At 43.1% G+C, this 13,954-nt stretch overlaps 1 protein-coding gene across 2 annotated transcripts in view; it reads left to right on the top strand.

Annotated features, from left to right (window-relative positions):
* The window catches only part of VWA8 (von Willebrand factor A domain containing 8), a 105,798-nt gene extending 97,140 nt beyond the window's left edge, over positions 1–8,658 (top strand). For both annotated transcript variants that reach the window (XM_087938043.1, XM_087938042.1), the window contains exons 43-45: positions 1,150–1,248; positions 4,971–5,209; positions 8,282–8,658. In XM_087938043.1, coding sequence (XP_087794169.1) covers positions 1,150–1,248; positions 4,971–5,209; positions 8,282–8,390 — 447 coding nt within the window. In that variant the 3' untranslated portion in view covers positions 8,391–8,658. The remainder of the gene's footprint in view (positions 1–1,149; positions 1,249–4,970; positions 5,210–8,281) is intronic.
* Positions 8,659–13,954: the final 5,296 nt, after the last annotated feature.

Here is a 13,954-nt window from a genome sequence, read left to right as displayed (position 1 = left end):
TAATACAAGTAGTCCTCGAATTATGACACCTATCGAGGCCAAAATTTCTGTTGCCAAGCCAGGCAGTTGTTCACTGAGTTTTGTCCCAATTTTACAACTTTTCTGGCCACATGTTCTGACTGAGGCTTCCCCAACAGCACGAAGCTGACTCCTTGTCCTGATAAACCCCTTTTATTTCATTTACAGTGAATTCCTCTCCAGCAAAGTCCCGCCAACAGTCTTTCAAGATATTTCACGATTACAGACCTTTATCAGGTTTGGAGAGTTGCCAGGCCGATATCTTTCAAACGCCACACGGTAGAAGACAATACTTGGCAAGAATGCAGGAACCCAAATGAACTGTCTCCTGTAAAAGCCCACTCCGCTTTCGCTCCTCTTTTATTCCCTATGGGAGGAGCCATTTCCCTTCCACCTGTGCCTTTACTCCTAAGTCGACCCTTGTTCCTTATCTGTTCCCTTCCTCTGGCAGCTCTGTGCATGCGCACACTGGGAACAGGCTCCAGCTGTTCTTCTTCCTCAATGATCTCCAACTCTGAAGGCAGCTGATAACTGTCAGACAGCCCTGGCCCCATCTCTGCCTCCGACGCAGAGCCCTCATCCGAGCCTTCCCCAAACTCTGGGACTGGCCCACGTTCCTCCCCAACCTCCTCACTGTCTGAATCTGATACCATCTCCTCTGGCCAAGGGTGGACCACAACACCACCTTTGTTAAGTGAAACACTGCAGTCGTTAAGTTAGCAACCCAGTTGTTAAGCAAATCCAGCTTTTCCCGTCGACTTTGTTCATCAGAAAGTCACAAAAGGGGTCGCTGCAACTGTCATAAGTATGAGTCAGTTGCCAAGCCTCTGAATTTTGATCACGTGACCGGGGGGTGGGGAATGCGGCTACAGCCGTAAGGATGAAAAACAGTCTTAAGTCCCTTTTTGTTTTCACTGCTGTCGTAAGCTCGGTCACTAAATGAACAGTTGTAAGCCGAGGATTTACCCGGATGTCATTTGGCATGCTAGCAAAGAGATTTTCCCCATCACAAGAATCAAAGGTGATGGTGGATTGGTAGAGAAACCCAGGCTGCAAAAGTTGAACCTTGGATCTTTTCGTGACTTGAAGATGCGGCTTTGAGATCTTAGCTGAAATCTTTTCCCCACGCAGTACAACATCCTCGGCCACTCGGGAGACGGATTCAACATCGCCCTGGTTCCCAACGACAACGTGCCAAAGGACAATAAGCAAAGACTAGAGATTCTAAAGGTAACTGTTTTTGCTAATTTCATGAAATATGTTAACAGATTTCTTATTGCTCCAATTCCAGGAGAGGGAAGAATTCCAGGGTTGCTGGAATTGGGTACGTCTAGTTGGATGAAAAGAAGGACCGGGGGTGACATGATAGCATCTTCCGATATCTCAGGGGCTGCCCCAAAGAAGAGGGAGACAAGCTATTCTCCAAAGCACCTGAGAGGGCAGGACAAGAAGCAACGGGTGGAAACTAATCAAGGAGAGAAGCAACCTAGAAATAAGAGAATTTTCCTGATAGTTAGAACAATGAATCAGTGGAACAATTTGCCTTCAGAAGCTGTGAGGGCTCCATCAGTGGAGGTTTTGATGAAGAGATTGGACAACCATTTGTCTAAAATGGGGTAGGGTTTCCTGTCTGAGCAGGGGGGGGGGGTCGGACTAGAAGACCTCTAAGGTCCCTTCCAACTCTCTTTATTCTATTCTATTCCATTCTGCATTCTATTCTATTCTCAATATTCTATTCTATTCCCAATAAAGATTCTATTCTATTCTCAAGAAAGATTCTATTCTATTCTATTCTCAATAAAGATTTCTATTCTATTCTATTCTATTCTCAATAAAGATTCTATTCTATTCTCAATAAAGATTCTATTCTATTTTCAGTAAAGATTCTATTCTATTCCCAAGAAAGATTCTATTCTCCAGAAAGATTCTATTCTATTCTCAAGAAAGATTCTATTCTATTCTATTCTATTCTCAAGAAAGATTCTATTCTATTCTATTCTATTCTCAAGAAAGATTCTATTCTATTCTATTCTCAAGAAAGATTCTATTCTATTCTATTCTATTCTCAAGAAAGATTCTATTCTATTCTATTCCCAAGAAAGATTCTATTCTATTCCCAAGAAAGATTCTATTCTATTCTCAATAAAGATTCTATTCTATTCTATTCTATTCCCAAGAAAGATTCTATTCTATTCTATTCCCAGTAAAGATTCTATTCTATTCTCAATAAGGATTCTATTCTATTCCCAATAAAGATTCTATTCTCAAGATTCTTTTCTGTTCTATTCTTTTTTTTTTTTTCAAAAGGCAACTTGACTTTCTTGACTTTTCCTTTGAAAGCTCCCATCCGAGGCACTTGAGTTAAAACCCAAGAAATTTCTTGGATGAGGAGAAACATTTTCAAAGAAGGAAAAAAAAGAAGGGAGTGAAAAGCCCCTTTGGGGGTGATATTGTGTTGTAATCTTATCTGCGAAGTCGATTAACCGGCCGTTTTTTCTTTCTTTTTCCCACGGAGGCCAAAATAGCCCCGTCCCCTCCACATCAGGCTCTTGGATCCCGCTTTCCTCCTCGGCTTCTTACTTTGACCTAATTCCCTCTGGAGCAGAGATAATGCCGCCTTAATCCTTGGATTAAGCTCCCTCGTAAGCATAAATAAATATGAAAGCCTTAATACCCTGAGCAGGTTGTCATACAGTTCTGGTCACGATCTCTTCAAGAAGGGAGAGCTTTACCTCAGCTGGGGTACAGGTGGTCCTCGACTTATGACGGCAGTTGAGCCCCAGAGTTACACCGCTAAGTGAGACATCTGTCCAGTACTGCCCACTTTTTACGACCTTCTGTTCTCACAGTTTTTAACGGAACGATTGTAATTAAATGCATCACACCGTCGGTCAGTGAATCCGGCTTCTCCCGTTGCTTGTCGGAAGGTCGCAAAAACGAATCACATCACACGCGCACACGCACACACTCACACGACACCGCAATCATCGTAAGTACAAGTCAGCATCTGAATCTTGATTCCACAACCGTGGGGATGCTGCAGCGGTCAGCATGCAAAATAGCTGTGGGTCCTTTTTTTTTCTTCAGGGCCGGTGTAACTACGAACGGTCACTAAATGAACGCTCGTAAGTCGAGGGTTCCCTGCGGGCTTGGTTTTGAAGGGTGTCCGATCGCACAGAGTATTCTTCCTTTCCTCAGCACGTCATTTGGAACTGAACTGAACCTTGGAGGTCTTCTAGTCCAGCCTCCTGCTCAGTCAGGAGAACCGATCCCATTTTAGACATGTGACTGTCTAGGCTCTTCTTAAAAGCCTCCAGTGATGACACACCCATAACTTCTAGAGGCAGGCTGTTCCACTGGTTAATTGTCCTCACTGTTAGGAAGTTTCTCCTTCGTTCCAGGTTGCTTCTCTCCTTGGTTAGTTTCCATCCGTTGTTTCGTGCCTTCTCTTCTGTTGCTTCGGAAAATAGATGGATCCCTCCCTCTCTGGGGCAGCCCCTCAAATACTGAAAGACTGCTGTAGAGTAGAGTAGAGTAGAGTAGAGTAGAGTAGAATAGAAAATGGAATAGAATAGAAATTATGGAATGGAATGGAATGGAATGGAATGGAATGGAATGGAATGGAATGGAATGGAATGGAATGGAATGGAATAAGAATAGACTAGACTAGAAGAATAGAATAGAATAGAATAGAATAGAATAGAATAGAATAGAATAGAATAGAATTATGGAATGGAATAGAATATGGAATGGAATGGAATAGAATAGAATAGAATAGAATAGAATAGAATAGAATAGAATAGAATAGAATAGAATAGAATAGAAATTATGGAATGGAATGGAAGAATGGAATAGAATAAGAATAGACTAGAATAAAATAATAGAATAGAATAGAATAGAATAGAATAGAATAGAATAGAATAGAATAGAATAGAATAGAATAAAAATTATGGAATGGAATGGAAGAATGGAATAGAATAAGAATAGACTAGAAGAATAGAATAGAATAGAATAGAATAGAATAGAATAGAATAGAATAGAATAGAATAGAATAGAATAGCTTTATTGGCCAAGTGTGATTGGACACACAAGGAATTTGTATTGGTGAAATACTCTCAGAGTACATAAAAAGAGAAGATACATTTGTCAAGAGTCAAGAATCATCAGGTACAACACTTAATAATAGTCACAGGGTACAAATAAGCAATCAAGTCATACTAGGAAACAGTCAATTTAAATCGTAAGGATACAACCAACAAAATTACCATTATTCAGTCCCAAGTGGAAGGGGATGGGTGATAAGGAGCGATGAGAAGATTAATAGTAATAGTAGTGCAGACTTTGTAAATAGTTCGACAGTGTTGTGAGAGTCAGTTGTTTAGCAGAGGGATGGCATTCAGGGGAAAACTGTCCTTGTGTCTAGTTGTTCTGGTGTGCAGGGCTCTACAGCATCGTTTTGAGGGAAGGAGTTGAAACAGTTTATATCCGGGATGTGAGGGGTCCGTAGATATTTTCACAGCCCTCTTTTTGACTCGTGCAGCATGCAGGTCCTCCATGGAAGGCAGGTTGGTAGCCACTGTGCTTTTTCTGCAGTCCTAATTACCCTCTGAAGTCCGTGTCCGTCCTGTTGGGATGCAGAACCAGTCGTGTCACCCTTAATTCTTCTTTTCTCTAGACTAACCAAACCCAAATCCTGCGACCCTTCTTCATGTCTTTTATCCTCCAGGCCTTTAATCATCCTCGTTGCTTTCCTCTGATTTTTTTCCCCAAAGTCTCAACATCTCTTTTGTAGAACGGTGACCAAAATTGCTTGTAGTATTCCAGGTGCTGTCATCAGTCCTTATAAAGCAGGACGGATACTTCACCTGATCTCGATTCTATGCTTCTGTTTATACAACCCAGGATTATTATGATCTTTTTTTGTGAGGTGTCCTGATTTACTGTCCCACCAGGTCATGCACGCCCACGCTCAGTTCTGCATGAGCGGAGATCACACCCTGGAAGGAACCGAGCACGCCGTTCGGGAGATCGCCAAAGACGACGCCGACGAATATTTCGTCATCGTCTTAAGCGACGCCAACCTGGAGCGGTACGGCATTCCGCCCGCAAGGTTCGCGCAGGCCTTGACGATCGACCCCAAAGTCAACGCTTTCGCCATATTCATTGGCTCCTTGGGGGATCAAGCGGACAGGTAAGCTGGAGAGACACCCTGCCCGAAGCTGGCGAGGAATCGACGGGTAGCTGGTGGGATTTTTAGACAAATCTACACAAATCCCATTCGTCAGGTTTCCAGGTGATGAAACCTGTTTAAAAAGAAAAGACCAAAAAGTCCGTCTTCCAAAACAAATTCCTTTATTTAGGAAAGGATTGGCAAAGTCTGTGGTAATTCTGGATCTGTGGTAAGTCAAATTGGCAAAGTCTGTGGTAATTCTGGATCTGACACGACCCGGAATTACACCACATTATATTGGAAATTAGAAACAGAACCCAAAAGGCACATTCCTCAATAGAAGTAAATCAACGTGGCCTGGTGTCATTAATCCTCCACCTCCAAGTCTCAGCAGGGTCAGCTTTCGTTCCCACGGGAAGGAGAACCACTTAGCCTAAACAACTCTCTCTATCTCCACTCCTCCCACCTTAGGAATGTGGCAAACCCCCCGGCCCCTCCATACCCAGCAAAGAGAAAGAAAAGGAATATATACTAAGGCTAAATAAAATGGCTACGCATATGTCAATATCGGGCTTGACACCATTCCTGAGAGCCAATATCTACGTAGAATAGGATGAGCTGGGGAGATGCCAGTGTCTTGTTCCTCTCCCAGGTGTACAGGTGTTCAATGAGGAACTAGGTGTTTCTAGACGAACGAAGAGAAGGATAAGTGGTGATAACGATAGCAGCTTTCTAGTAACTAAGAGGATTAAAATGACTAAAATATACGAAGAACGGTTGCAGGATTTGGGTTTGGCTAGTCTAGAGAAAAGAAGGACTTGAGGAGGACACAGTAGCAGTGTTTCAATATCTCAGGGGCTGCCACAAAAAGAAGGGGGTCAAATTATTTTCCAAAGCACCAGAAGGCAGGACAAGAAACAATGGATGGAAACTCATCGAGGAGAGAAGCAACCTGGAATTAAGGAGTAACTTCCTAACAGTGAGGACAATTAACCAGTGGAAAAGTTTTGCCTGCAGAAATTGTGGGTCTTCCATCACTGGAGGCTTTTAAGAAGAGCCACTTGTCTGAAATGGCATGGAGCCTCCTGCTTGAGCAGGAGTTGGACTAGAAGACCTCTAAGGTCCTTTCTGTTATTCTGTTATTCTGAATAGTTTGCCTACAGAAGTTGTGGGTGCTTCATCACTGCAGGCTTTTAAAAGACTGGACAGCCCCTGTGCCTGTGAATAGGTATAGGTTCTCCGGCTTGAAGAGAGGGTTGGACTAGAAGACCTCCAAGGCCCCAACTCTTGTTATTCTGAATAGTTTGCCTTCAGAATTTGTGAGTTGCTTCATCACTGGAGGCTCTTAAGAACAGACGGGACAGCCAATTGTCTGGAATGGTATAGGTTTTCCTGCTTGAGTAGGGGGCTGGACTAGAAGACCTCCAAGATTCCTTCTGTTATTCTGAATAGTTTGCCTTCAGAAGTTGTGAGGTTTTCAAGAAGAGATTAGACAACCATTTGTCTGAAATGGCATAGGGCCGTGATGACGAATCTATGGCACGACTGCCACAGGTGGCACGCAGACCCATTTGTGCGGGCACGCGAGCGCCAACGCGAGCGCCAGGCGAACTTACCTCACTGCACATGTGCGCACCTGGCAGCTGATTTTCGGCCTCCCAGAGGCTTGAGGAAAACATCTGCGGCCTTTGGGGGCCGGAAAAATAGGCCGGTTTCGTCATTTCTGGTATTTCTGGAAATACAGGAAGTGATCAAACGGGCCTGTTTTTCGGCCTGCAGAGGCTGCAGAGGCTTCCCTCAAGCCTCTGGGAGGTCGAAAAAGGCCTCAAATGGGCCGAAAATCAGCTGGGAAGCACAGTGTAGATAAGGGGGCGATGGCGGGATCGCACACGCATGCACAGGGGGCATGGGGGAGCCCTGCGCGCATTGCCTTATGGGTGCTGGCGCGGGAGTCCAAAAAGGTTAGCCACCACTGGCACAGGGAGACCTGCTTGAGCAGGGGGTTGGACTATAAGACCTCCAAAGTCTCCTTCAGCCCTATGATTCTAAGTAGGACAGGAGAAGCATTTTTCCATGCTCGTTTATAACAAGGATGCTGATCACAGCAAAAATAAATAAATTAGCACTAGCTTCAAAGACAAAATTGCTTCTTTGGGCATGAGTCATAAGAAAATCCAGATGACGTAAGGTAGAGTCAGGTTCGGTTTCAAATAATGATTCACTACCCTGAGCCAAGCTCAAATTTGCGAACCCACAGTGGTCTGCTCAGCTCAGGAGCGGTTAGAGTAAATAAAGTAAAATAATTCGAATATCTTTTCTACCTTCCAAAGAAACCGCTCCCACGCCCAAGAAAAGCTGAGTCAGATGTCATTTTGCAAACCAGCATAAAGATCCTTAAAAATCTTTTTCTCATCCTTTGGTTCTTAAGCTCATCGCACAACACGTAACATGCTCCGTTTCTTAACAGATGCGTATGCATTAAAGAAAAGGGTTGTGGAATTGTGGTTTCAGTGCTACTCATGCGTCTTGCGATACGGATACAAATCTCTAGAAAATATGTTTCCCCTAAGGCCTGTTCTCAATTCAGCCTCTTCATTTTATGATCCAGAAGTTGTTTTTTTTATTATTGTTGCTGTTATTGTTGCTATTATTATCTCTTTTATTCATTAAACATGAAACTCAGTCAACTGAACATTTAAAAAGATTGTTGTTGTTATTATTATTATTCATGGCACGGTCAGATGTTCAGACTGGGTTTGGCTACCTATCGAGTCCTTCCCAAGGACCTGGGACAGGCAAATCTGGATGTTTGATGGTGTTACGGATATCGCCGCAGGATGGAAGCTATGCTAAATAAAGCTGCCTTCTGCAATTGACTGGTAGCAAATTTGTCAATGCCACTGATGGTGTTTAAGTGGTGCTCCAGTTGTTTTGGATCTGCACCGAAGGCTCTTCCTCGTCCTCATCATTTTATTTTATTTTAAGATTTTTTTTCTTGAGTGATGGATTTTTAGTGAAAAAGTCTTCGTTAGATTGAACGCGATGAAAATCCACAGCAGTAAATTTTATTTTATTTCTTCTTCTGATCTTTAGATTGCAAAGGACATTACCGGCTGGTCGTTCTTTTATCGCCATGGATACCAAGGAAATCCCACAAATTTTGCAGCAAATTTTCACCTCCACCATGCTTTCCAGCTCCTAAGAAAAAAAGATTTCCGTTGACTGAACTGACTGTTCAGCGTGGAAGATTAATTCAGAATAATCCAAATGAGCTGCTAATCAAGAGTTGAAGCACCAGCGCCCTAATCTTTATACTGAATAAATCTGTGTTATGGCAAAGTGCATATTGTACTTGAATTAAAGTGACCTAAATTATGGTATTCTTCAATAAAGAGGATGATTTAAAAACCCAGTCAGAGCTTTGGAATAAATTAAAGATTTCTATGAATAAACTAAAGATTTCTATACAGGATCCCTTAAATACGTTTTGTGCTCAATATCTAACAAAGAAAATGACACAAGGGATGTTTCTTTCTGCCATGTTCTTGAGCCTGGGAAAATGGGAGGAGGGAAATTCTTGGAGTGTATGTGGTTAGACACAATAGCATTCTTTTTCTAAGTCAAGGTCACGTTGTTTCTGCACCTGAGTGAGAGGACGTCTCAAGTTGGGCCGGATGGGGATTGGGGCATGTGGTGCAATGAGAGGCGCAGGGGGTAGATTTGTACTTTTTTTTACTTATTGGAGGGAAACCTGGAACTTTCAAATTCAAGATTTCCCAGATGTGCCAGTTTACTACTCTGATAAAAGGAAACTTTGAGACGATGGTTGTCTCAGAGTTATTGGTTGCAGTGAAGGTTTTCTGGAACACTGACAAGCGGCCTTGCTCATCAACAGAAATTTTGGGCTCCGCTGTGGACGTCCATTGAGGATTCCCTGTACATAAAGGGGTGTGGTGGCACCATGGTTACAATGCAGGATTGCAGGCCGACTCTGCCAACCACCAACAGTTCAATTCTGATCAGTTCAAGGTTTACCATCCTTCCGAGGTGGGTAAAACAAGGACCCAGATTGTTGGTGGCGAGAGGCTGACTCTGTAAACCGCTTAGAGTGGGCTATAAAAGCACTGTAAAGTGGTATATAAGCGCTATTGCTATGTATGTATGTCTGTATATCTATAAGCTATCTAGCTATCTATTAGCTAGTCAGATAGCTAGCTATATAATTAGCTATCTCTCCATCAGTATCTATCTTTCCATCTCTATTCTTTCTATTTATCATCTACGTATCTATCTTTCCTGCCAGAGCAGGCAGTTGGGCTAGAAGACCTCAAGGTCCCTTCCAACTCTGCTATTCTGTTCCGTTCTGTTCTATTCTTCATTCCAATATTCTATTCTATTCTATTCTATTCTATTCTATTCTATTCTATTCTATTCTATTCTATTCTATTCGTTAATTCCTATTCTATCCCATCCCGTTCTATCCTGCCATGGTGGCACCGTGTTAGAACGCAGTATTGGAGCCTGACTCTGCCCATTGCCAGCAGTTCGATCCTGACTTGGTCAAGGTTGACTCAGGCTTCCATCCTTCCAAAGTCGGTAAAATGAAGACCCAGATTGTTGGGGGGGTGGGGGCAAGAAGCTGACTCTGTAAACTGCACAGAGGGGGTGTAAAAACACTGCAAGGCAGTGTATGCGTCTACGAGCTATTGCTATGTACATCTGTCTGTATATCTATCAGCTATCTAGCTATCTCCATTGGTCTCTGTCTCTCCATCTCCTATCTATCCATCTATCTATCATCTATCTATTTATCTATCTTTCCTGCCTGAGCAGGGGGTTGGACTAGAAGACCTCCAAAGTCCCTTCCAACTCTATTGTTCTATTCTATTCTTAATCCCAATATTCTATTCTTTATTCTCCTATTCTATTAGTTCCTATTCTGTTCCATCCTTTAATTCTTATTATATTCTATCCCGTCCCATCCCGTTCTATTCTGCCATGTTGGCAGCGTGTTAGAATGCAGTGTTTTTAGGCTGATTCTGCCAACAGTTCGATTCTGACTGGCTCAAGGTTGACTCAGCCTTCCGCCTTTCTGAAGTCACTAAAATGAGGGGCCCGATTGTTTAGGGGCAGGAAGATGACTCTGTAAAGCGCTCAGAGAGAGTTGGAAACCACCACAAAGTGGTATATCTGTCTAAGTGCTTTTGCTATAACGTGAGGTGTTGTTGTTTTTTTTTAAAAAAATGTCAACCGATGGTTGTGTATCTCCAGCCTCCGTGCTAGAGGGGGAGATAAAATTCCCCCACTCATCAACAACGTGCTCTGAGCAGCCCAGGCGCCTGACCTCTGCCTGAGATTTCCTCGTGCTCCTTTTGCGCAAAACCTTGAGAAAGAAATTTCCTCCAGAGGAGAATCTGCTTAGGGAAGCCAAACGCCTCCACTCAGGAGAAAGCTGGCAGCCTTTGTGGCACCACGAAAGGAGGAAGATAACAAGCTCTACTTGACAACCGTGATGGAATGTTTGGATTCCATCGGCAGCTAAATCACATTTTGCTGCTGGAGTAAATTGACTGGTTTGGGGCTGCGTTGAGAAACACGAGGAATAGAACGGAATGGAATAGAACTAGAATAGAATTAGAATTAGAATGCAATAGTGGAGAGGAGAGTAGAATAGACTAGGAATAAAGAGTAGAGTAGAATAAAAGTAGAGTAGAGTGTAGAGTAGAATAGAGTTGAATAGGAATCGAGTAGAATAGGAGGAGAGGAGAGTGTAGAATAGAATAGAGTGGAATAGAGAATAGGAATAGAGTGGAGTAGAGGAGAATAGGAATAGAGGAGAGGAGAATAGAGGAGAGGAGAGTAGAATAGACTAGGAATAGAGTAAAGAATAGAATAAAAGTAGAGTGTAGAGTAGAATAGAATAGAGAGAGAGTTGACTAGGAATCAAGTAGAATAGGAGAGAGGAGAGTGTAGAATAGAATAGAGTGGAATAGAGAATAGGAATAGAGGAGAGTAGAGAATAGAGGAGAGGAGAATAGAGGTGAGAGTAGAATAGGAGTAGAGTAGAGTGTAGAGTAGAATAGAAGAGAGTAGAATAGAATAGGAATCGAGTAAAGTAGAATAGGAGGAGAGTGTACAGTAGAATAGGAATAGAGGAGAATAGAATAGAGGAGAGGAGAGTAGAATAGGAGTAGAGTGTAGAGTAGAATAGAGAGTAGAGTAGAATAGAATAGGTGAGTAAAGTAGGAATAGGAGGAGAGGAGAATAGGAATAGAGGAAAGTAGAATAGAGGAGAGAGGAGGGTAGAAAACAAGAGGAGAAGAGAGTAGAATATGAGTAGAGTGTAGAGTAGAATAGAAGAGAGAGGGTGAAAATGTCCTCCCGGGCTCTGGAGGCTCTCTGGAAGCTGGAAACGGGCCAATTTCCGGCCTTCCCGAACTTCTGGAAGCCTGTTTTTCACTGTCCCCGGGCTCCGGAGGCTTCCCTCAGGCCTCTGGGAGCATGAAAATGTCCTCCCCAGTCTCTGGAGGCTCTCTGGAAGCTAGAAAACTGTCTCCCCAGGCTCCAGAGGCTCCAGAGGCTCTCTAGAAGCCAGAAATGGGCCCATTTCTGGCCTTCCCGAACTTCCAGGAATCCCATTTTTTGCCTTTCCCAAGCCCGCCATGTGCACCCTGCACTTCCCTGCCTCCAAAACAGGCCGCATGGGGATTACCGGGAGGAGAGGGGTGGGGTGGGCGGGGTCAAAACTGTGCAGAATCTTAGCTGGGGTCTCTCCTGAACCCCTGCGAACCCCCAGCAGCCCCGCCCCTGCTTACAACTGTTCGTTTAGTAACTGTTCAAAGTTACACCCGAACCCTTAAAAAAAATGGACGTGCCTATTTTGCATGCTTCCCGTTGCACCATCGCTGTGGGCGCGAGAGCAAAATTCGGAGGTTTGGCTACTGGCATGTACTTATGACGGTTGCAGTGTTTTCCCAGGGTCATGTGATTTCCCTTTTGGTGACCTTTGGACGAGCCGGGTCGATGAGGGAAGCCGGGTTCACATATTAACTTAAGAACCGCAGTGATTCTGGAGAGAAAGGTGGCAATGTGTGGCAAAATTCACTTAAGAACTGTCCCCGCTTAGTAACAGAAATTTGGGGGTCCGTTGTGGTCGACGTAAGTTGAGGATTACCTATATAGCGGATCAGGAAATATACCGTCTCTGTGATTTTATGATGAATATTTCTTTTCTAAACCGGAAGAATGCCTGTCCTAGCCACACGCTCTTATAATGTAAAGGTTTGCAACCTATAGAGAGTTGCACCGGCCCTTCTGGAGGCCGGAGACCAGCTGCAGGAATTGCGGTGGTTGAAAATGAATGGGGACACACACTTGTGTTTATGCATAGCGCTTCCTGCATCCTCCCCAGAGACGCAACCTCCCCCGTGTAGCTTTCGAGTAAGCTTTCCTTCTCTTTGCTTGCTTATGTATGTCTCCTTGTTTCAGCCTGCCGGCCTTCTTTCTGCAGTCAAAACAAGCCCAGATGGGCATGGCTCCGTAAAGATTCAGTAAAGGGTTAGTAAAAAATAGCATGGCTTAGTAAACATTCAGGAGAGTGTTAGTAAAGAATGGCATGGTTTAGTAAAGGTTCTGTCAAAGCTTAACAAAGGGTTAAGGGCTTAGTAAAGATTTAGTAAAGGGTTAGTCCCTTCCAACTCTGATTGCCTGTTATCTGTTTGTAAAAAATTGGCATGGCTTAGTAAATGTTCAGAAAAGAGTTAGTAAAGAAAGGGCATGGCTTAGTAAAGGTTCTATAAAGGGTTAGTAATGAATGGCATGGCTTAGTAAAGATTTAGTAAAGGATTAGCAAATAATGGCATGGCTTAATAAACGTTCTTTAAATGGTTAGTAAAGGGTTAGTAAAAAAAATGACATGGCTTAGTAAAAGTTCTGTAAATGGTTAGTAAAAAAGCATGGCTTAGTAAAGTTTCTGAAAATGGTTAGTAAAGAATGGTGTGGCTTAGTACAGGTTTTGTAAATGGTTAGTAAAAAAATAGCATGGCTTAGTAAAGATTCAGTAAGGGTTAATAAAGAATGGCGTGGCTTAGTAAAGAGTAAAGAATGACATGGCTTAGTAAAGAGTCAGTAATGAGTTTGTTAAGGGTTCATAAAGAAAGGCATGGCCTAGTAAAGGTTTAGTAAAGAATTAGTAAATAATGGCAGGGCTTAGTAAAGGCTCTGGAAAAGAACTGAGACTGCAAATGGGGTGATTTACAGATTATTTTCACAGCTAACATGCATCACTTCCTTAAAGCCATCGGAATATATAGATTTAATTAGGACGTGGTGCTTCCACCCAGCGGATGGGCCTTCTCCACCAACCAATTCTTGTTGACCGAAGCGAAGAAACAGACCCGAGTTTCTTGAAGGACCCTGGCTTTGGCCGAGTGCTCCTCAGGTGTGAGGCCGTCCCCTCGAACGAGGCATCCCAATAACAGATAAAGACAAAAAGCACATTCACTTCCAAACTTTGGTTTACTATCAGCCTCCTCCAGATCTATTCCAACTAGTAAAATGTAAATATTATGCTAACGGGCAAACAGAAGAAGAATTCAAAAATTGCGTTGCACTTCAAGAGATTGATAGTTCCTGGCACACCCGTAAATAGATCTAAGCGTCGAGCTCTCACCTCACAATTAGGAGGCTGTGAGTTTGATCTTGGGTAGAGGCATATATTTCTCTCTCTGGGCACACAGAGAATGCTGGAAAAAAAAAAGCTTTGAG

The sequence above is a fragment of the Pseudonaja textilis genome, chromosome 8 (genome assembly GCF_049901715.1).
Source record: "Pseudonaja textilis isolate UNSWEBS1 chromosome 8, rPseTex1.2, whole genome shotgun sequence".
In the NCBI taxonomy this organism is placed as follows: domain Eukaryota; kingdom Metazoa; phylum Chordata; class Lepidosauria; order Squamata; family Elapidae; genus Pseudonaja; species Pseudonaja textilis.
This window is presented reverse-complemented; position numbering and strand designations above follow the sequence as displayed.